The sequence below is a fragment of the Ostrinia nubilalis genome, chromosome 7, assembly GCF_963855985.1.
Source record: "Ostrinia nubilalis chromosome 7, ilOstNubi1.1, whole genome shotgun sequence".
Lineage (NCBI taxonomy): Eukaryota > Metazoa > Arthropoda > Insecta > Lepidoptera > Crambidae > Ostrinia > Ostrinia nubilalis.
In genome coordinates, this window is record NC_087094.1 from 12,489,586 (window position 1) to 12,513,885 (window position 24,300).

At 37.8% G+C, this 24,300-nt stretch overlaps 1 protein-coding gene and 1 long non-coding RNA gene across 2 annotated transcripts; both read right to left on the reverse strand.

Annotated features, from left to right (window-relative positions):
- Nucleotides 1-673: 673 nt before the first annotated feature.
- On the reverse strand, nt 674-23,854 carry LOC135073343 (ATP-dependent RNA helicase SUV3 homolog, mitochondrial). Its single transcript, XM_063967493.1, is given in 19 exon segments — nt 674-1,465; nt 4,461-4,627; nt 5,192-5,497; nt 5,944-6,076; nt 6,783-6,921; nt 7,202-7,349; nt 8,316-8,414; nt 9,666-9,814; nt 11,690-11,869; nt 15,815-16,008; nt 18,423-18,529; nt 18,850-18,984; nt 20,002-20,141; nt 21,261-21,352; nt 21,549-21,626; nt 21,893-22,079; nt 22,585-22,753; nt 22,972-23,092; nt 23,259-23,854. Coding segments are annotated over 19 exon segments (3,249 nt in total). The 5' UTR covers nt 23,680-23,854; the 3' UTR covers nt 674-1,181.
- On the reverse strand, nt 1,845-3,702 carry LOC135073641 (uncharacterized). Its single transcript, XR_010257670.1, has 4 exons — nt 3,608-3,702; nt 3,295-3,437; nt 2,694-2,910; nt 1,845-2,366 (listed from the first exon to the last, which is right to left on the reverse strand). It is a non-coding gene; the product is annotated as an uncharacterized LOC135073641 (long non-coding RNA).
- Nucleotides 23,855-24,300: the final 446 nt, after the last annotated feature.

Here is a 24,300-nt window from a genome sequence, read left to right on the forward strand (position 1 = left end):
TTTCAGTGCTGAATCATACAGTAGTTTATACATAGATATTAACAATAACAACACAACTAGAATGAAAACAATTACTGAGCCACTGCCCCAATAGGATTATTCCACTATGTTCACCTCGGTGATATCTGGGTGAAGAAAGTGTTATTTTTCGTGTCCTCATTTCACCTCAGAACCATTTCACCCAGATGATATTATCCAGGTGACTTGATTTGACTAAAGCAGTCGCTTTTGTTCATCTAGGAATTAATTCACCCAGGTTTTCGCATTTGTTTACCAGTGTGAATTAATTCCTAGATGAACAAAGGCGATCGTTTTAGTCGACGCAATCCACCTGGAAAATGAAGGGTGCGCGATGCAGGGAAATACCGTGGTACCTATCTCACGTTATGCATTTTTACAATTAAAGAAACAAAAGATAATACCAAAAGTAATATAACTCAGTTTTCTCACAAAAGCCAAATAAAATAAAGGACAGTTTACTTTATGCAATGCATACCACATAGTAGTGCATTTTACTACTGTTGTTTATAAACGACACCGCTTTTCCGAATTTCCACGAGGGAAATATTTTTTTTCTTATTTTTCCCATGTTATTTGTCAGTTTTTAAGCCTCATATACAAAAATCATTAACTTTGGAGATAGTAAAATGTTTCAGGAGTATCTGGGTTAAATAAAAATTTTAAACTTTTTAACACCGTTTTTGCTAATAAATGCTTCGTCACTGTCAAGTAATTTTACTGAGATGAAAAGAAACACTATAATACAACTGAGCACCTGGCAGCCGTGACGTCACACCTCCGCTCTGGACGGAGCGAACGCGGGGAGGTGCGGTTGAGTGCGAGGGAGAGTCGCATTAGAGCAGTGGTTCTTAACCTTTAAGTCACGAGGGACCATTTTACCAAATTTCTGTCTTGTCAGGGACCACTTTTTTTTAAAATCCTTCCCGAAAGGGGAGGTCGATTTCTCGCCCACTGTGCGCTGTGTTGACTCGACTCATCACGTCACGTCACTTGTTTATTACGATGTCTTCGCGGACCACTAGGAATGCCTCCAAGGACCACCGGTTAAGAACCACTGCATTAGAGCGAGGTGCGCAGTTAGCTTGCTTGCATGAATAAGGGGGTTAGACATTGTGAACTTTGTATGCTCTAAAACGAATGGTATTTATAACTTGGCATCCCTACGGCGATCCGCTCGCTTCAGAAGGGGACTGGACCGTCACACTCGGGACTGCCCGCATCATTTGCGGCGAAGCCCTAGGGCTCCTGCTTACGCTCCTGCTCCTACTCCTAGCCACTGGACCCAGTTCCTGTATCTCGATGATCTCTGGTTCCTCCGGTGGGGCAGTTCCTAAGAACCGGCGCTTCTTCCATACCACAATGCCAAGGACGCAGAGGAATGCAGCTATTCCGATCACTCCGAAGGTGATACCGGTCGCTGACGCTGTTGACATGGTATACAGGCCTGTAGGACAGGTGGGTCGTTATTTATCTATGTAATGTAATGATGTCATGCATATTAGTTGGTGAATTCATATTTTACGGCGACATCCAGTTAAATTATAAACTCACTAGATGAAAACCCGGCTTCGCTCGGGTGCAATTTGACTCATAATACACAATTCTAGGTGCAAATTGTAGATATGTAGATGTTTCTGTAGTCATCGGTTCTCAAAGAATATTAAATATAGATTCATATAGCTTCGTTAGTTGTGTTTAATAAATATGGTAAATAAAAACTGAAAATGTTTTTACACAAATTATTTTTATTTTAAATCAACATCCAAAATAAACTAAGACAAATTAACAAAACAATCAAATTCAATCGTTAATATAGATTATGTAAATAACTCTTATTAATAGTCAGAAACGGGATCAGATAAGAAAATACTATTTTCATCAATATCTGGCTCCGGAAGTCCGAAATCTGTTAGTCTCTTTCCGTGGAGTTTTAATGTTTCATCAATTTCTTGTAAAGCCAACTGTTTGGATAATATTTCAGGGCGGGATCTTGTAAAGTTTTCGATAAAATGTGATGCAAATTTTTCCCAAAGAGCATTAGGATCAGTTACTTCACAAAACACGCAAATTAACGCAAATAGCTGTCGTAATTGCCGAGGAAGTTTGAAACCAATTGCTTCATCCAAACATCTTTCCCATTCTTGATCGTCAAAAAGTAGCCCCCTTGCTTGAGCAGCTTTTCGAAATGATGTGTATCTCTGAAGCAAGTCGGCCCTTTGACGTGAAGAAGTAATAGCCGGAGATAATATAGTTCCCGATCAGAAAAGGAATAATTATACATTCTTGCAATTGCTTTATCAGCCGCTGACTGAGATATTCGTGGTTGCCACTGTCCATGGATAAATCTGAAATGTGTCGGAATTTCAGTGTAAAGATATTTATTGTCGAACACTTTCATCTGTTCTGTTTGGTTCAAAAAATGCTAATAATATTTCTGGAATTGGCTTTAAGACTGTCTGGGTCTATGTATACCTTCCCATTATGACAACAATTTTTAAAATGATTTTTAATTTTTTCACCTAAAAAATGAAGTGCTTGACATTGAACACATTCATAAATCATAGAACCAACTGAATGTACTGATACTTGAATGGTGTTATTTGAAAGTGCTAAATATAAATAGTTAGTCCTGGGGGGCTGATATTCTGTACTAAACTTGCTTGAATATTTACGTTTTTTCGGGGGCCTGCCCGCCATTTGATATGTTTTCTTTCTCTTCTTCTTCTAAAGAAATAAAATCACTGCTGACTGACAGCAGCTGTTTTTCCTTGTTGTCCGAAGAAGCATCATCACTGCTGACTGACAGTAGCTCTGTTTTTTCTTGTTGTCCGAAGAAGCATCATCAATCATCAATGAATCCTCGATTAGCGTCAACTCTTCGTTATCAACCTTAAAAGAGAAATATATTTATGAATAGCTAATTTAAAGCTTTAATTTAAAGATTTAATTTAAATTTTTAATGCTATATTGTGTTACTCTTATTAAACAAATTTAATAAGATGTGATGAAAAAATACACCACATGCAGGAATTGAACCTACATCCTCGACTTCTCCGTTGTCGCGCTCCATCTGAGCTAACTGAGTTTAATAAGAGAAATATATTTTATTTTTAGACAAATATTCAAATAATAATAAGTATTGTGAATGTATGTAGGTGTAGGTATATCTTCCCACCTCTATATTTATTTATACCTCTGTGAAAGATAAATAAAGTTTATTTATTATTATTATTATTTTACTTTATTACTCAGTGACCTACACTATTAACTTACCTGAAAGTCATCAAATAAATCTTGTGAAGCAGCAGAAGCAGCTTTTTGCTTTTTAGGAAAAAGGTTTGATAGTGCCCGAGCCTTGTTTATTCTTAACTGCCTAATTGTTTCTAAGCCACAACACTCGCAATAATTGAAATTATCTGCAAAAATATATTACACAATTATTTATAATAAGAACCGAGCTCAAGTGGAACTTGCAAAAATTGTGTCTGTTTCTGTATTTATGTTGATAACAACTCAACACAGGCTATGCATGTGGTCATTTATTATTATTTTTCGGGTTAAATAAAAAAAAAATTAAGCCGCTTACCGAGTATAATGTTGTCGCATTCCACACATCGACTGCACATTTGCATTTGTTTGGAGTTTCTTACAAATAATTTACCATTACAAAAATTGCATGTCACTGGAATTTATTACTGTGCGAAACTAAATGACATTGACATTTGAACTTCAACTTATAAGGTTATGGCTAATATAATTTTTTTGTGGTTGAATCGGCCAATACCAGGTTTAAAGAAAAAACACATAACAAAGAGTATATTATCATAAAAATCGCGAAACGCACTGATTTCCATTTATTTATGGATCGATGACAACCCAGCTTTTGGCGTTGATCGCATAGTGAGTGGATGGTGAACTACTAAAGATGGCGACAGCGGTTTGTTTGTCAATGCCATCGGAATTTAACGAAATTCTCCATTATCCGAATTTTGCGGATATATGTTGTCGACTCAAAATCGTTATTTTTTTATGCTTTGTTATTCATATAAGGTTTCGATCCAGTCTACCGTACCCCTTGACGAAATTATTAATATAGAAGTCCTTAAAGACTAGGTACACCAATTTATAACTCCTGAAATTGGGTCTTCTATCGTGTCGACTGACTCGCAAGTTTCTTTATATCACAACCCAAGTATAGGTATCATTCGTAAGATATAGTGCCACCATGGCATAACTTAACATTATTTCTGAACAAATCAACAATCAATTTTAAATTATGTGTGTCCCACTTGGGAATCGAACCCAGAACCTCGCGACTCACTCACTTACCATTAACGACCGAGACGGGTAATAATTATTAGCAGGTTTCAATACCATTGAAAGTGCTTTCTAACAAGAGTAATCTTAGGTAGGTGTATCTGAAAGGTCACTTGACAAACCTTCAACTTGAAGGCTGATGACGTCAATGTGTTCCTTGCCATCATCGAGCCCGGCGCCGCAAGTCCACAGGCCAACGTCCTCATACTTCACTTTGCGGATTGTCACTGCGCAGTCGCCGCGGTCGATACTCTTGTTCTGCGGGAAGTAGTACTTGCCCAGGATCGGACTGGAATCGGAAAGGTGACGTTTAAATAAAGTACTTCGAATAAGGGGTCTGCCTGTCATTAATCATCATCATTTCAGCCATAGGACGTCCACTGCTGGACATAGGCGTCCCTCAATGATTTCCACAAAGGCCGGTTAGGCCGGCCTATCATTATTACCTACTTATTGGTTTATTTACTTATTGCTGTATGTAAGCCTTTCACGTTGAGCGACAAAGAATACGGTTTACTTACTGCTTTCTTTAGCAATTTGCTATACCGTTCTTATTAGTTCCATTAATAGACCCAGTATGAATTTACTATATTTAAAAGTACCTACTTACTTGTAGCATGCTTCTGACTACAAGTTTAGCCGACGTTAATTCATATCAATTTCTCAATGAAAACGGAAATGATAGAACCTATGCGTAAAACTTAGTAAGTACTTTAAATTGTCTAATTAAGATTACATTACATTTGGACTTGTTAATCCAAAAAAAACTGGAGAATCGTATTCAAATGTGGCATTATAAATATTATAATAAATGTGATAATGGCCATTTTAGTAATAGTACCTACTTACTTACTTTTCTACTGTAATTGCAGAACTGATGCTGAAAGGCGTCCCTCCGTTCGGGGGTTCAAATCTGCAGTAGCTCATCGGAATCATTCCCTTTGTCGTAGAACATTCCAAGGTCACCGCCTTCCCATGCACCGCGGTTATGTTAGGCCTGATTGCAGCCACTTGGCTCACGACACGAACTTGTATGGACTGCATGATCTCCAAGCCAGTGTTCGAGCGCCCTATGTGGCATATCCATTCACCGCTGTCCAGTTTTGTCGCCTTGATTTTGACGGCGCAGTGGCCGTTGTTTAGGCTGCCGCCTGAAAACCTGAAATTACGTAGTTTGGTACAATTTAAATAAAACTTAATTTCCACCCCTGTTATGGTCAATCAAATCCACAGGTTGTCGTTTAAAAATATTGTTTTATTGCTTGGCATGGTTCCACTCATGCTAGGATTTTGGTAAAACTACCCGAGTATTCCCATAGAAAAACCGTTGAGCTCAAATTAAAGTTCACCTTTGTCACCCGGGAATTATTAGATTAGAGGTGTAGTTTTTTTTTCAGACAAATAAGTTTTTAAGATAAGATTCAGTCATAACAATGTTTACCTACCATGTTATTAGTACAAATATAGACTGACCGCCTATCTTGTTGTTTATTTTGCTCAGTATATTTTAAAAGTTTATTTTGTAAAGTAAGCGCAATAATTATTGAAATATTTAACGGTAAAATAAATAAATAATTATAATAATGATAACATAAAATTGCTTACGAGTATCTCCGTCCACTTGGATGAATAAATCCACAATAAGTCATAGGCATATCCGTTTGACACTGTATGTTTATGTACTCGTTTTCAAGAGTCAATATCGTTACTCCATCATCCGTATCGAAAACTCTGTACGCTGTGAAAAAAAATAATGAATAATAAACACCAAACTAACTTATCACAGCACTTTATAGCTATTAACTACTAATAACTATCACGTACCGCGCACTGTTATTGTAGATGTATAGATAATTGCAAGGAACAAAATCAGCAACTGATCTTTGTAAATCATTTTTCATCTGTCAGAAACCGTCCGCCGCCGAGTTATATCGCGGAGGCAACTACCCTCATAGCGAGGTGATAGATAAGTGCCGATATGTCAATAGGTCGTTACTTGACGACTGATTACACGACGACTGAATGGACTCATCTATGCCGACCTGTAGTGATCACTAACGACAATATGTTTACCGATATTACGGCTTCCAAATACTATCTTGAACTGAGCAAAAAGTACTCGTATTAACGTTTATTATTTATTAAGACTAACATGAACGAATTGTAAAGTGCATCGTTTTTTCTTTGTCGCTATTCTTAAGTATGCGGCTTACAAAATCTACATAGAAGTTGTAGCTCAAAAATGATAAGTATAGTCTAGTTACGGTAATTAGCTCCTATTAACCGCTTAATACAAGTAAAAGAATACATTGACTTATCTAAAACAAATTTGAATGAACGAAGTAATTGTTCTTAATGATTTACAAAGCGAATTGGGTGAAGTAAAAGAAAAAATATATCTCTAAAACATTTATTTCACATTCATCCTGTCGTCATATATCTACATTCTTATAATACACAACATTTATATTATTTTCTTCTATTTCTACCGAGTCCTTTCAGTGTCTTTTTACTTCTGTCTGCTTTATTGTCTGTGGACAGTTCTTGCTGGAGTTTCTTCAACATTTGCGGAGTGATGAGACCCTGGAAACAATTTAGAAATGAGTTATTTCTGGAAAAAGAGGAATGGAGGAACTACTTAAAATTAACTGTAACAATGTCATGCTAAAGTCATTCATAAAAATATTTGATTTTCAGCGACACACAATTTCCACCAGTGAAAATAATAATTATGGTAATTAATAATTATACATCTTAGAAGTGATATTCCGTTGCGGAATTCGAATCCTCGATCGCTAATTTTGATAAAAAACACCGACTAATATTAATGCAGTATAAACCATAAACATTAAATGTAACTCACTCTTGCAACAAGCATGTCCGACAGTTTTCCCTTTGCTTCTTCAGTCTTTCCCTGTGCGAAGGGCGCTGCTTTAGTAGGTTTCCTTTTTGCTTCGAGGTCCATTCCTTCAGGATCTTCGCGGAGAATTTGCTCAGAGTTCCTTAGTAACCTAAAGACAGAGATCGATGCGTTAATATTTATACAGGGTGTTAGATAAATGAGTATATGAGCCGACACTAGCCCATGTTAACATGGGCATATAAATGGTATGGTGAAATCAGAAATTTGATATCATTTTAATTTTTTAAATTTTCATACAAAATAAAGGACAATGACCAAAAATGTATGGAGTGTGGTCCAAATGTCCACCACTAACGAGACCTATGTAGTAAAATAGTCTACTAAATACTGATTCATTATAACCAAACCGCAATCAAAAATATGCTGTCAGTAAAAAGTTATGACTGAATGAAAAGTCTGCTTTTTACCTTTTCTTCCGAAAAATGTTCTTGATATCTTCTATCCATTGCACATTTTGGACTAATCTACGCATGTTATGTCATGTCGCATGTGGCCCGGGGTTATATATGAACTTTATTATACTAGCTGTGCCTACGACTTTGTACGCGTGAGAATTATTAGAATAATGTTTCCCATTTTTACAACATTTGTCTTTACTGCTCCGCCCCTATTGGTTGTTGGGTGATGTTATTTACCTTAAAACCATCCTTGATAAATGGGCTATCCATAACAAAAAGAATATTTCAAATCGGACCAGTAGTTCCTGAGATTAGCGCGTAAACTACTACATTTTTTCAAACAGTCATAACTTTTTACTGACAGCTTATTTTTTTTTCGTCCCATACTGAAAGTTAATCTCTATTTAATGGACTATAAGCCAATATAGGTCTCATTGGTGGTGGACATTTGGACCACTTTTGGTCATTGTCCTTTTATAAAATCCGATTTGTATGAAAATTAAAATAATTAAAATGGAGATATCAATTTTCTGACTTCACCATACCATTTATATGCCCATGTTAACATGGGCTAGTGTCGGCTCATATACCCATTTACCTAACACCCTGTAGAAAAGGACATAAAATAAATAAATAAATAATGTGGTTGTATTTACCTAGTGATTTGGAATATTCCCTGTTGGATAATCGCGTCCAGTTCATTTTCCATGTCCCGTACTAATCTCACATCTGGGAACATATCCGGGAATCGATAGCTGGAACAAAAGTATGTTACTTAATTAAGTTGGTTGGTATTAATTTAGACGATAAATTACATTATTATTTATCAGGTGCCTACCATTTTTAAACTTGACCAAAAGACCATATAAATAAAATTCGTAAGTTAAAAGTTAATTGAAAATGGCTAAGGCTGGGTTGCACATCTTACTTTGACTTTAACAAACGTCAAAAATCTGTCAAACTACATACAAAATATACCGGTTATCGTTATAGTCACGGTTAAAGATAGGTGGTGGAACTCAACCTAAATGTAACTTCTATTGACAAGATCGAAAAGTAACTTTTTATAATCGACCATCCCTATGTACCGTTGTACGAGACGGCAGAATGTTGTTCCTTACCGCATGGCCTAAACAGTCTTATAAGTCGAAAGAAAGAAAGACGATCACGAAAGTAAAACAAAGATTCATCATCATCATCATTTCAGCCACAGGACGTCCACTGCTGAACATAGGCCTCCCCCAATGCTTTCCATGTTGATCGATTGGTAGCGGCCTGCGTCCAGCGCTTCCCTGCTACCTTTACGATGTCGTCGGTCCACCTTGTAGGTGGACGTCCCACGCTGCGTTTTCCGGTACGCGGCCTCCATTCCAGAACCTTTCTGCCCCATCGGCCGTCAGTTCTGCGTACTATGTGCCCTGCCCATTGCCACTTCAGCTTGCTAATACGTCGGGCTATGTCAGCGACTTTGGTTCGTTTACGGATCTCCTCATTTCTGATTCGATCTCGCAAAGAAACACCAAGCATAGCCCTCTCCATAGCACGCTGTGCAACTTTGAGCTTCTGTATAAGGCCTATAGTGAGAGGCCACGTTTCCGAGCCATAAGTTATCACTGGTAACACACATTGGTTATACACTCTAGTCTTCAGGCATTGAGGTAATTTGGACGAAAAGATGTTGCGTAGTTTCCCGAACGCTGCCCAGCCGAGTTGGATTCGACGATTGACCTCCTTCTCGAAATTGGACCTACCTAGCTGAATCGTTTGTCCGAGGTAGACATACTTGTCGACAATCTCGAGAATTGAGCTCCCAACTGAAACTGGGTAGGGCGTAACATGGACATTCGACATAAGCTTCGTTTTGTCCATGTTCATCCTCAGGCCTACCTGTTGGGAAACTCGATTAAGGTCTTCGAGCATTGTGCCAAGATCTTCCAACGATTCTGCCATGACCACAATATCGTCGGCAAACCGAAGGTGAGTGATGTAAACAAAGATTGCCTCACCTCAACCACAAATAAAGTTCTAGCACGTCGAATACTGACTCCAGGTGGACCAGGTCCATAATAGTCTTCGGCGAAGGCAGCGGCCAATCCACTGCGTTGCACAGCCAGTTTCTCGTGATTGGGTCGTTGCGGCTGTACTGACGGACCATCTAAGGACAAACGAATACAGAGTCAATTACCAGAAGCGAGCATTTGACAGCGATGATGCTGTTCTGATGGTCGTCTGGTCATTTAGTTTTTAGCCTCCATTAGGAGGACGACCTTCTCTAATCTACAAGGGATGAAGGATTTGGTCTACACTCTTCACGCGCTGCAAGGCAGGTTTAAAGGGCCCAATTTTGAGGATTAGTCCAGTAAATTAGACTAATTTCAATAAATTTTTCGAAACGGATTGGCGACTATAGCACAGAATAATAATAAGTACTACGTACAGAAGTTTTACTTCGCGAAGGTATTTAAAAAAATGTATGCTCAATGTCATTAACAATATGGTGTAATTTAGCCTGTCTCAAGAGTCAAGCACCATTTTGTTGACAAACGTCAGTGATCGGCACTGCGCCGAAGCTATAGGGCTGACTTCGGTAAAATGATGTGACGTGAGGTGCCAAACTGCGGAAAATGGCGGAGGAAATACATGATTTAGCATGAATTATCATGAATAATATTAACTACTTATTAACCTCTCAGTGTCTTGAGGCAACTTAAAAAAGTACACTCTGTGTTTTTATTATTATTTAGGCAGTTATCTAAATACTGCACAGTATTTAGTATACCATTTTCTTTATTTTCTTCCATCATACACAAGAATACGCGTGCGTGAGTCAATGTTCGCTCGTATGTGAGGCCTTGTCGAATAGTATCCTGTAGGTGGGCCATCGTGCGTGTTTTGTTTTCGATGTAAAATCGCGGAGATGAACAGGCCTGACTATAGTGACTAGTCTGTTAAACTGAACATTTCTACCTAGTTATCACACTTGTTAATAACTGAGTTGTAGGCCAAGGATGTCATGAAATTCAAAGTAACTTTTAATTCACAGTAACAATAAAGTAAACTTTGTCGATCATGTGTGATATTCATACTTCATACACCATTCATCCTTCAAATATCAATGTCGTGTCGACGATTAGCGTGATAAGAAAACATTCAAAGAGGTATTGCCATGGCCTTAAAGAACCTACATAGTTTGCATATGTTGATGAGAAATAACATAATTAATTATTGCAGGCAGCATATAAATTATAATTATGACGTGACTTACATAATCTTATCTAACTTATTTATTATACATTTTATTAGCAGCCATTAACCTCTCACGCGAGATCAAGAAGGCAATATTTTTATGAAACATTGTAGTAGTTCAGTTAGTTCTAGATATAATTAATATTTTAAATAAGTTCAGCTATAAGCCTTGTGTATACTAAGGCTGCCTGTCCACTCTGGCGATGGACGAAAACGACTGCTTAAGATTTCCGCTCGCTGTAGTGTACAGGGATTTACGAATTAGATTATAAGTGCAAAACGCAAAGTGCGCAAGTTTAATACTTTAAAACACCATCTTTAATATCTCCGCTCCGCATTAAGGACGAAGCACACTAATCAACCCGGAAAGGTATTCTTTGTATGAAACTCCAAACCGCAACGCACACTAAACTTAAGCTAAGCGTCCACATGTCGGTATCGTACCCATCGGACGTAGCGCACGCAACTGATAGTAGTATTATTTATATGGAAACTCATATAAGTGCGTCCACCTGTCCGCATCGTACGCATCGCACATCCGATACGATGTGTTTCGTACGATGCGTCCGTTGCGTACGATACCGACAAGTGGACGCTTAGCTTTATCCGCACCATATCTTAAACGCCTCGCCTCGCGATTGACAGCGCGCGAAAGGAGATACGGTTTTGATCCCTTTTCGAGTTGATAAGTAGCAGACTTATTTTTTATTAAGGTTTACTCCCCTTCGCACCCATACGGTCGTCTCCGCTAGACGAACGGCGTGTTTAAATGTATCCAACTCACCTTGAGGAATGTGGCACAAACGAAGGGAAACTTGTTGTTGATGGGCGCGCAGCAGAACACGTATCGTGCCCGCAGCGGAAGCGGCACGTGTTGGATCATCTCCGCTAGGAACTTGAACGCTTCTGTGTTGCACATGAAGTAGAGGGAGTCGTCTACTGTACAGAGGTGGACGAATATGTCCTGAAACAAGCGAATTGAAGACCTTTTACTAGTGAAAAGATAGCGGAGAGAATAATTATAACTAATTAATTCAGCATTAAAACAAGTCTTGAATTCAGACTACATGTAAAATAAATTTAAAGATTATAAAAGAGTTGTGAAACCGGTATCCTTCCGTTTGGCCAAATTACTTTTCGCCAAATTTCACTTCGCAAACAACTTATCGCCAAAGTTTCATTTCCCAAATGAACTTTTAGCAACTGTACTTTTCGCAACTAATTCATTTGGTCAAATTATCATTTGGCAAAATTTTACTTGGCAAATGTTTATATAGCAAATGTTTTATTTTGCCAAATATTATATCCCAAATAATTTGTTTGGTCAAATTGACACTTCACATACTTACCCACCGTTACCCACAAATCAAAGCATAAGGCAGATGATCATGGTTTTCACAAGAATTTTATGTAAAATGTGCCATCTCCGTCAGGTTCATCTTCTTCGTCGGGGTCACCAATTTGTGCCATGGTGGGGGAGCGTATGAATGAGACACGGGTTGTAGTTAGTCTCTGATATTAATCTGTTTATTAACGCGGACTACACGTATATTTATACGATATAGATTATAGATAAATGATGTCACAGCATCAGCACTATACGTGATAAATGTGCTGACACTGTGAACGTGATCAAGATAAAATATGAAGAGATTAAGTATTGTGCATACCGGCACAGTACTCCCCCCCTTTAAATAAGAAAAAATAAAATAATGCACTAATTACAATAACATACATAAATTATCTACGTTAATACATGGTTCAATGTTCAATCTCTACATACTTACATACAAAAAATAAGAATAATGCGCTAATTAACCAATACAAATTACAATAACTATCTACGTTATACAAATCATGTGGTGAAAAATGTTTAAATGTTTATAAAGATGAGAATATAACAAAATATAACCACTGGCTTCTTCCTTATCTGGCGTTTTCACAGTCGTGGGTTGCCCTCGCGCAAGCTCGGCTTTACGCGATGGGTGCGCTGTATTCACAGCGTTCATGCCTTATGTCCTTGCACATTTCATAAGCGTTATCGGCTTCTGAAGACCAAAGGATAGGCGAATTATCATTCTTGAAATATTCAAAGTATTCAACTTCGATACGCGGCTGCGTAATTTTCTCAATTCCTTGACTGTGTTTCAATTCATTAATTGCTTTGTATTTCTGCTCTGTTGGGCGATTCCTTGGCTCGTTATCGGATAACCTAAGAAATGTTCGCTCTGGAGGGATTCACATTTTTCTAAATGATTGTAATCCCAAGTTAAGAGTCAGCGTTTCTCACCGTAAGGGCTTATCTTTGAACCATTCGTGGTATCCCAACTAATATTATAAATGCGAAAGTAACTCTGTCTGTCTGTCTGTCTGTCTGTCTGTCTGTCTGTCTGTCTGTCTGTCTGTTACGCTTTCCCGCTTAAACCTCGCAACCGATTTTGATGAAATTTGGCATAGAGATAGTTTGAGTCCCGGGAAAGAACATAGGATAGTTTTTATCCCGGTTTTTGAAACAGGGACGCGCGCGATAAAGTTTTTCTGTGACAGACAAAATTCCACGCGGGCGAAGCCGCGGGCGGAAAGCTAGTATAACATATTGCTCATTTAGCATTGTTGATTATTATCACTGATATGTTGCTCCCGTAACGATTAAAAACCTCATACCACTTTTTCAGTCGGTAAAAATAAGGCGGGTAGACGGGTAAATAGCACAAAAGCCGTGCTGGCTGTGCGATTTTTAGTTTCCTTGGTTCGTTTGTTTCCAATCACATGATTTTTCACATTTTTCTGCATACGTTGATACATATTATATTAACAAAATCTTCTTACTTCACTAGGCGACCCTGGCCTTTAGTTCGACGAATGTAACTGCTGCGTCGCAAATTTTCACGGTCATTCTTCATGGCACAATTACAATTGCACTTGTTGTAGCTGCGTTAGCACATTTTCCATTGTTTGGTCTTGAATTTTTGCTGATGTTGTCGTTGACTGCTGAACTGCTGAGACTTCATTTTTGCTGATTGATGTTGATTTCACAATAATTGATGTTGATGACACGGATGCGAAATTCTCTCTGCTCATTCGGGGTAACCAATTTGATTCCATGTCAGATGGTGAAAGCTGGCGGAGGCTGATGCCGAAGATGGTGGTGATGGAGGTTACGTCTCACATCAAGTTGGCTTGGTACGTTTATCTTCGTCGTCACCAATTTGTGTCAACTTCGTTTGGTTCTTCGACTTCGTTGGGGTCAGCAATTTGTGCCAATTTCGTCAGCTTCGTCGGGCTCGTCGTCGGCTCCGTCGGCTTCGTTGGGATCGCTGGATTAATCTTCTTCACGTCGGGATCGTCGGGTTCAACTGGTTCATCAATTTGTGGCAACTTCATCGGGATCGTCTTCTTCGTCGGGGTCACCAATTTGTGCCATCTCCGTCAGGTTCATCTTCTTCGTCGGGGTCACCAATTTGTGCCATGGTGGGGGAGCGTATGAATGAGACACGGGTTGTAGTTAGTCTCTGATAATAATCTGTTTATTAACGCGGACTACACGTATATTTATACGATATAGATTTATAGATAAATGATGTCACAGCATCAGCACTATACGTGATAAATGTGCTGACACTGTGAACGTGATCAAGATAAAATATGAAGAGATTAAGTATTGTGCATACCGGCACATAAAACAAAGAGATTGCAGAAAATAGTATGGTTGCAGAAAGTAGGTATCGCAGAAAATAGTAGGTTAGGTTAGGTTAGAACAGTGACCCTTAACGCGCGAAGGCGAGCGAAGCGTGCCGCGGCAGCGGCCGCCGAGCGCTAGAATCACCTCTATTGTTTAATGAATCATTTGAAAATTTCGATAAAAAGAATGAAATATGAAAAATAATTTAGAACAAATTTTATATTATCTACCCACTAAACAAAATAATAACCACGAGCTAATTTGTAGTCCATTTTAAGCGACAATCAAATTATTTTGTAAATAGTTTATCGTGAAATATTTTTGCCAAATGAAACATTTGGCAAAACATACTTTGCCAAACAATAATTTGCTAAACAATAATATGCCAAAAACGACATTTGCGAATTAAAAGTTTGCAATAAGTTGTTTTGCCAAATGAGAATTTGCCAAATGAAAATTTGCGAAACGTTGTTTGCGATGTGATAATTTGGGAAACGTTTTTTGACCAAACATTAGTAATCCTGTGAAACCTAATGATTAACATAAATATACGCTCTGCTCCACGGCATCAGTGTACTCGCACCCTAAGGGCCCTGTCTCATTAGTGCAACATGGCGACTAATTCATTGCAGGCAAACGAAAAAATTTGTATGATCTTTAATGCCATATAAATTGGTACATAAAGCTAAATTAATGCCATAAGGCATTATAACTGTAATTTGTGAGGTCAAGATCAAGACACCACGGTGCGACCGGTGGCGCCGCCATGCTATGATGTTTTATAGATCTGTCGCTTAAGAGTAGGCGCACATCGTTGATTTTTAGTTGGCCGATAGTTGTGCCCGATTTTAATTTGTATGAAGAATCGGCCAAATCGAATCGGCGTAGTGTGTGCACTCCCATACATGCCCATACTGATCAACTGCCCGACTAAACTATCGGCCGACGAAAAATCAACGGTGTGCGCCTACCCTAACTGAGACAGTGCCTGAGATATGGGAGGGGCGATTTTGACATATTTTATGACGTGACAGAGCATAAAAATCTGTAGTCTCGCTGACTTTTGACGTCACAAAAAACACCCTAACCGTGCCGCTCTCATGCCTCAAGTACTGACCTAGTTAAGCACGAGCCTACCTAGCACGACCTAGTTAAGACCTAGCTTCAAAGTGATAAGAGTCCTAAGTTTCCATAAGTAATCTGAAACCATCAAAACCATCAACTTACCATGAGGCTGCTAAGACTAGCATGAGGTAGGTGGTAAGCATACAACTCCATCTGCTCAGCAGTTGGGTGCAGCCCGGCCTGCGTCACCGGTTCAGGAGGCTTCGACAGCAAAGTCTTCAGCGTGGCCAAGTCTTCCGACTTGAATGTCGTGACGTAACCGGTTTCCCAGGCGCTGCCGTAGCGACCTGCGCGACCTATGTTGAAACATGACGTAAATTTATGTAGGATCAAACTTTATTCAATGTAAGTCTATGAAGACGTTTAGGCATCGGACTGGGATTCGAGAGGACTCTAGTAGGATCGCCATCGATCGCTATTGAGCAGAACAGTCATATTAATTTCTTAGTCCGTCAATTTTAATCTATACAGGGTGTTAGGTAAATGGGTATATGAGCCGACACTAGCCCATGTTAACATGGTCATATAAATGGTATGGTGAAGTCAGAAATTTGATATCATCATTTTAATTTTTTAAATTTTCATACAAAATAAATTTTATAAAATCCGATTTGTATGAAAATTAAAATAATTAAAATGAAGATATCAAATTTCTGACTTCACCATACCATTTATATGACCATGTTAACATGGGCTAGTGTCGGCTCATATACCCATTTACCTAAGACCCTGTATAAATAAAAATGAATTGATGTTCGTTAGTCTGATTAAAACTCGAGAACGGCTGGGCCGATTGAGCTGATTTTGGTTTTAAAATGTTTGTCGTAGTCCAGGGTAGGTCTAAACGGTGAGCAAATAAGCGGGCGATATTGTTTTTCTGTGACAGACAAAATTCCACGCGGGCGAAGCCGCGGGCGGAAAGCTAGTATAAAATAAATATTGGACACGTATATTTTTTAGGGGAATTATAAAACGAGCGACTAAAAAAAAACTTTGCGACTGATGATGGCATACTGTCTTAATGCCTTGAGCGGTATGAATTTGAGTAAGCGAAAAATTAACCAAACTAACGACGAATATTGATCAATAATAAAATCCAGAACGAGCTTACAAAATGTGGGTTTTGATTATTACATTTCAGACATAAAAATACTATCCGGGCGACTAAATTACTAAGTGAGCGACTAGAAATACAGAGAGGGCAACTTTAATATGAAGATACATTAGATTTTTCTAATTGAGGTTTTACTGAACGAACTACAAAAAAGTTAATTCTAAGCAAAGTTTTGTGAGCTGATATTATATTTGAGGTCTCATGTTTTTTATTTTGATACGCTTTATTAATGAAAACTACAGATTGTTACAGCGCGCGAATTCGAATGGGGGCGGGGCGACTGTCCCGAATTTTTAACAAAATATGTATGCAAACACGTTTTGGGTCTAGCAATTCGGCTCAAACTAACAACACCGCCACTGGAAGCAAAACTGATACCTATTGGACAAAAAAGAAAACGAGGCCGGCCCGCTAAGTCCAAGCCAGCACTTATCATACAGTGACGATGAGTAGGTAGAGCTCCTCAATCCTCATAGGTACCAATCAATGAACCTTATTAATAAGATTACTTTTTTTGGGTTGACAGAAGCGACTTATTTTATTTTGTTTTTTTTTTGTTGATTCGATTTAAGAAAATACAAATTTATTTCATTTTTCGTAATACATTGTTTCATTTGATTACCTACCCTTAAATTTTAATGATTTATTTTTTTCGCTACTAGAATAGTGTTCCGTCAAATATTTATTTCATAAGATCATTTTTTATTTAAATGTGGGCTCATAATACGCTGCTCATAATAGTATTTTTCAAAGTAGTTTTTGCATTCGAAACACTTCATTAAAGTTAAAAATACCGCTCAGTATAAAAAAAGCATTTGCCAAATATTGAAAAAAATGCAGGACCTAACGTTGACACTCAATCAAATATTAGGTCGCTCAAATATTATGAAGCTTCTCATTTTGTATTTTAAGGAACTCAATTCTTTTTTGTAAGTTGCTGTTCTTTTGATTTTTCGTCACTCGCACTCAGTCGCTCACTTAGTAATTCTTTAGCCCACATTAATTATTTTTGATACTCACAACATAAATTTACAGTCACTCGTTTAAATACTACCCTATTTTTTATTGTCAATCAAACAAATAATTGCAAAGTTATAGTGCGTTCAAGTTCCGCGCGACGTCACAAAGTGCTGCACTTTTACGCGCTTACTGACGTCACGGGCCTTTTCTTTAGAACTTTGGCACGCTTTATCACTTTACATTTTCATTCGTTTTAAAAAGTGAAAAATACGTGTCGAGTAGTTTTTGATTAGCTGACGGACTAACTAAAACTTTGCTTTTTTACCCAGGAAACATCCCTATTCTATTATCAAAAGGTTTGAGTATTTGCGATAGGTATTCGATAAAAAAAATGGTAGTTAGGCATTTGATAAATAACAAAAATACATCTTACAAAAATATTGGCCAAATCAGAAATTTCTACAAAATTAGACATACTCAAACTTTGACTTCGTGATTTAAAGACATAACGCTGATAAGTTATAAACGTGTATCTCATCATATTCAATGTTAAAAAAGTGATGAATTTTAAACGCAATATGTGAGTCAGGAAGTGTGAATAGAATTGAGATGCAGAAATAATGATGTTCGTCTCACCCGCTATTTGCAATGCTTGAGATATGCTAATAACGTCCATCTCTTTGTCGCCGTCTTCATTCACTACTGGTTTTATTAGAGAATAGAATATTATCCTTCTTATACTCCTATAAAATACACAAACATGTTAGTAACAAGAAATAAATACTTTTAAACTTACATTTTTTATATTAGCTTTCAAACTACAACTCAGTTGCGCACCTAATAATATTCAGGTCATAGCACATTTATCAACCCGGAAAGGGATCGTACCGCCTTTAGCTATGCTAGCAACCGCGAAGCGAGGCACGTTACGTTGCCTTGCAGTACATATTTTAATACAAAGAATACTCCCGCCTCGAGTTGATACGGTTACGATCCGTTTCCGGGTTGATAAGTGTGCTTGGTCCTTTCATAGGATCTAAATATGAATAAAAATATAACTTACAAATTGATTCCAAGTCCTATAGCATCTGTGGCCACCATAACTTTACATGAACTATCGGGATCATTGAATTTGTTGGCTTGGGCTAACTTAGTCCCTGGAGGTAGACTTCCGTATATCACAGCAACTTCATGACCTCTAAAATGGAAGAACTCTTTTATGTTATTCATGTCTTAAAAATATCCTGCATAGGGTTATTCATTTTGAAACATGCTAAGTAATTGGGACAAAACAAAAGCTGCTCTAATACACTCGACAGCAAATAAATCGCACCACCCGCGACGCGAACTTTAAAGATTTTCTTTTGACACAATAATGGTGCCCCAACAATATTGGTGTTATTTTAAAGCCCAATAAATATCCTTAAAGAAAAACACATTTAATTTGTTAATAAATGATTAACATATACCATAAATGTGACTTGAAAAAAGACCTCACTTTGGGCTCACCTCTGGGATCAATTAGACCAAATTTTATGGTTATAAAACCAAATAATGATCACACGTGTCCTCTTTAACAGATGGATAGCGATTAATCCCAACTTAACAGTTTTATAGCCATAAAAGTTGGCTCAAGCGTAACTATCTATTTTTTGAAGAAGTGACTCTGGATCCTTCTAAAGAAACATTTTTGGGGTAAAAACCTTTCCTATAATGAAATGAAGTTTAGAACTAGGCTTTTGAATGGTACCAATATTGTTGTGAAGTGGGGATGCATACGTTTGAAAGTGCTTGTCGCGGGTGGTGCGATTTATTTGCTGTCGAGTGTAGTCTTTCATGACAGTTTATTGGTTAATTTCCTACTACTATTTGAAAATTCATTTAATAATTTTATCTCTTTTCATAAGTACCTACTAATAAATCCGTGGCAAGAAAGTTAGTGTCAGTTTGCCTATGTAAAAAATACTTATTTCCAATAAGATTCTATGCTTGGAAGTGCACATTAAGTTGTATCAAATGGCTATAGCACGCGATATTAAGGTCATAGAATCAGTGTTGAGAGATTGTCATCTATTTAGGATGGGGGCGTGGCCTCAAATGATGGCTTTATGCGAAACAAAGCACGTTGAAATACATCGGAATACGTAAAAACAAATAAATTGCCATGAAAGACTGAATATTGTCTAAGATTGGATACCTGCCTCAAGGGACTGACCTCTGTTCTATGGCTCGACTTACACTGTAAATGTCGTTCTTGTTGAAACACACGATACAGTCGCCTGGCATCACGTGGTCTAGTGAACCGAGCGCTGAGTCTTCCACTTTTAACTCTGTCAGTCTTTTGTATGTTCGGACCTAAAATAAAATATCAATATTATACTACTGCTGTACAGGCCTCCTAGTAGGTGGATCGACGATTTGGTGAAGGTTTTTTTTATGTGACAGCAGACGGATCAAAAGAGGAAGATAGATGCCCTAGAGATGTGGTGCTGGAGAAAGATGCTCGGGATATCATGGACAGAGTTCCGTACCAATGTGTCCATACTCCAGGAGCTCGGTGTCACTCAGCGTTTATCAACCGTAGTACAGTCGCGCATACTGCAATACTTCGGACATGTCTCGAGGCGGGATGACAACTCCATAGAACGACTGGTCGTCCAGGGAAAAGTCGAAGGAACCCGATCGCGTGGCAGGTCACCAATGCGCTGGACCGACCAAGTGAAAGCAGCAGTGGGAGACGGCTTATGTGACTGCACCAGACAGTCTGCCAATAGAGAGAGATGGCGGGAGATCGTGCGGAGAGTTGTATCCGCCTCTACAACCGATGTGATATAGCCTCAACGTGACCACGACCGCTCTGCCAAGAGCGTAACGAATAAGAATAAGAAGAAGAAGACGGATCACCTGATGGTAAGTGATTACCGTCGCGTCGCCCATAGACAGTCCCAGGGGCGTTACAGGTGCATTGCCGGCCTTTAAGGTGAAGATACGCTCTCTTAAGGTCGCGGGAAGTACCTGGATGCGGGCAAGAAGCGTTGTGGAAATCCTTGGGGGAGGCCTTTGTTCAGCAGTGGACGTCATTTAGCTGAAACGAAGGATCAAACTACTTCTCATACGGCTCCACCATAGTCGCAACGAATATACTCGCGCAGTGTGCGTCATCATAACTAAATACGTAGCTGCGACATATTGCATAGAAATAAAGCTCAGGCACGGTCACAATGTACAATGTATCATGTGCATAGATACTACCCCCTTACTAATAAAACTTACACGCTCGTTGAACAGTGTTTTAAAGTGACGATTAGTATGGAAATGTCATTTTAAAACAGTGTTCAACAACTGTGTAACTTTTTATTAGTAAGGGGGTTAGTAACTAAGAAAAAATAAGCATATTTAGAGTACAAGGCAGTGTTCTTCTTTCTAGTTATAATTATTTTCACTAAGCTAACTAACATAATACATGAAACAAACCTCAATTTCTTCACCAGTAGTATTACATATTTCTTCTATGAGATTTATTGCTCCTGCTTCACCACATAAATGTATTTCGTCAGCTTGCAGGCCTGTAAATCAAAAGAATAAATAATTTATTTGTTTACTAGAAAACTATTATTATACAGGGTAAAATTTATATCATTAGCATCCTTTTAAAATAAAGACTCTACTCATGATACAATCTTATATCAAAAGGATGCCAATGATATAAAGTTCACCCTGTATTTTAATTTACAGTAATGAGTTCCAAATTAATGAAATTACCTAAGATAGCTCTCGTCCATGCCCAGCCTCTGCCTCTATCTCCAATCATTTGAATTTCATCTATTATAGCTACTTCATCTGAAACCAAACATTTTAAAGTTAATAAGTATACAATCGTAAACTAATAGGCAATAAACTAAGGTTTGCCATTGTAAGGACTAAAAATTAAAGAATACAAAACATAAACTCAGTCTCAATTCTATTTCAAGCTTGTATTGAAAGTTTTCATTACTTATACTTACCTATCACCAGACAAAATCTATTGAGATTAAATTGAATTTGAATTTGGACTTAAATTACTAAAAAAAACTACAATTATAACAGCCTTTCAGCCAGCATCTTACAATTATTATTAAGTGAGGTCATTTCCACAGTGCAGGCTACATGTGAAGAAGGTGTGAGCTCTGCTTCATCAAGCAATAAAGGCTCGGATTCTAAGGGCTCAGCAGTCTCTTCTGCGACGCCTGTAACTGTGGTATACTGGGACGCATGTCTTCTTTCTTCTCCTGTTATCAGATCACATGCTGTTCCCTAAAATTGTATGTTTTAATTAAATCAGTGTGTGACTTGGAATAGAGTGGAAGCAGATAAAGGAATGGAAAAGTAAAAATAGGTAATTTACAGAAAGAAAAGGATAGGAGAAAGCAAATAATTTTTAGTACAAAAACGACAATGTTTAACACAGTATACTATAGAATATTTGTGTATCTTTACTTTGCTTTGTCTTCACAACTACTCATTATTTTTCATTAATCATCATCATCACAATGAGGGCTATCATTTTTATACTTAACAGTTGGCACCCCTGGCGATTGACAGGACCTTACTCTACAGTGGCGCCATCTTGATGAGTGCAAATGCGATAGTCCTCCTACCACTTAAGCGCTCACAAGTTGGTGCCACTGTCTTCGCTTAGTAGCTCTACAGTGGCGCTAACTGGTGAGCGCTAAAACGATAGCCCTCATTATTAGTACCAACCAAAAAAGCACACCTGCTATCAAGGATTAATAATGTAGCTTCTGAGATTATCACTTACCCTCTTATTGGATTTATGATATATTTCAGTTGCCAGTAACTTTAAAGGTCCACAGTATACACCAGATTTTGCTGTCAAGAATCTCTCCATAGCATGGTATGTTTTTCCAGAATTTGTGGGGCCAGCATGGAAGACAATTTTCCGGTTCATACTACGAGCTTCTTGGTACCTATGATAAGTAACAAAAGATTGAACAAGTCAGTAAAGGAATCCAATAAGAAATTTAAAAAAAAACTGACTAACAGAAAGAAAGTATGATCTCTTTATTTATGATGGGTTGATTGATTTTTTTTTCTATTTTCTCTCTTTTAAAAATGTATTAATTATGTAGACACATAACAAATTGCTTGAAGCACAGGTGATCCGTGAATGCAACCTTTATATTACCAGTTTGCAGGAGTTCTCAGATCAGATATTTTCTTCAAATCATCCAAGCAATCTAAATGTGGGAAAGCTAATCTTGCATGTCGTAAAAAGTATGGGAATAAGTCATCAACATGTCCTGCACCTAAAACAAATGAAATAAAAGAAGATTGATAAAAGGGTACAAAAATATACATATTAATCCTTCAAGCTCCGCGAATCCAGACACAATAGATAATCAATTGTTACGCGGTAGCCGGCTAATGCTTGGGGGCTGAGAGGTTAAAAATTTATGAGGCAATCACACCAACCTTGTAAAATATCACTAATTGTTATATGTAAATCTGGTGGCAAATCGTGCTCTAAACAATGCCTTCTAAAAGACAAAAATGCCTGATGGAGTAATTGGTCATCCAGTCCATTTTCAGCAGACAAAACTCTTACTTCAGGTTTCTGATAGAACTTGTTTAGAATTTTGAGTAAATCCTGCTTCTTCAGGCGCCCAGTGAATTCTTCACCTATATTCATGTCATCTGGATTAGGTTTTACGGGAACCGGTACAAATAGGGCAGAAGGATTACTTCTATCATGTTTTTTGGTTCTCACAAAAATATAACCTATACTTCCAAGTTTTCCTTTACGCGAGCACAAAACTGAACTTCTAAGACATGGTGAAATACAAGACTGTAATCTTTCCGAATGAGCTAATATACGTGCAAAACCTTTGTACATTTTGTTATTTAAATTGAAGATCAAAAAAAATATTCCACTACGAATTTTTTCCTTCACATTGCCATTTTTGACATTTGTTTGGGAATGTTCTTAGTACTCTGTGAACTGGGAAATCGTGAAGACTACAAGCAAAATCAATTTTCAACACTCCGAAACGATTATCTACCGAACGCTCAGAGCGATTGTTTCAATCAGTTTCAATTTTATGATTAACAGAAGTTACAATGAGCTGTAACTACATAGAGTGAGCTTAGGAGTGAAAACTAGATCGCGCAGCGAGAGTTGAGGAGACGATGCACAGTGTGTTATGGGACTGTATAAACGGACATTCTCATTGATTTGATGAAACGTATAGAGCTCAGTTATACAAACATGATAGTAAAACTCCCGTTTAAAAATTCCACGTAGTTTTCGCGGTATAAAAATTCAAAGTTACCTATTTTTTTACTTCATAATTATGCAAAAATATTCTCACTCGTTAACTAATAACATTTAATTCAGAATTGTTATAATACTTCATAGAGCTCTTAAAACTACACGTAATAAGCGTATTAAGTGCTTCGTAAACGCATTCAGTTAATTAGGAAAAATGATTTTAGTGATTTTTGTTTTTATTTTTTT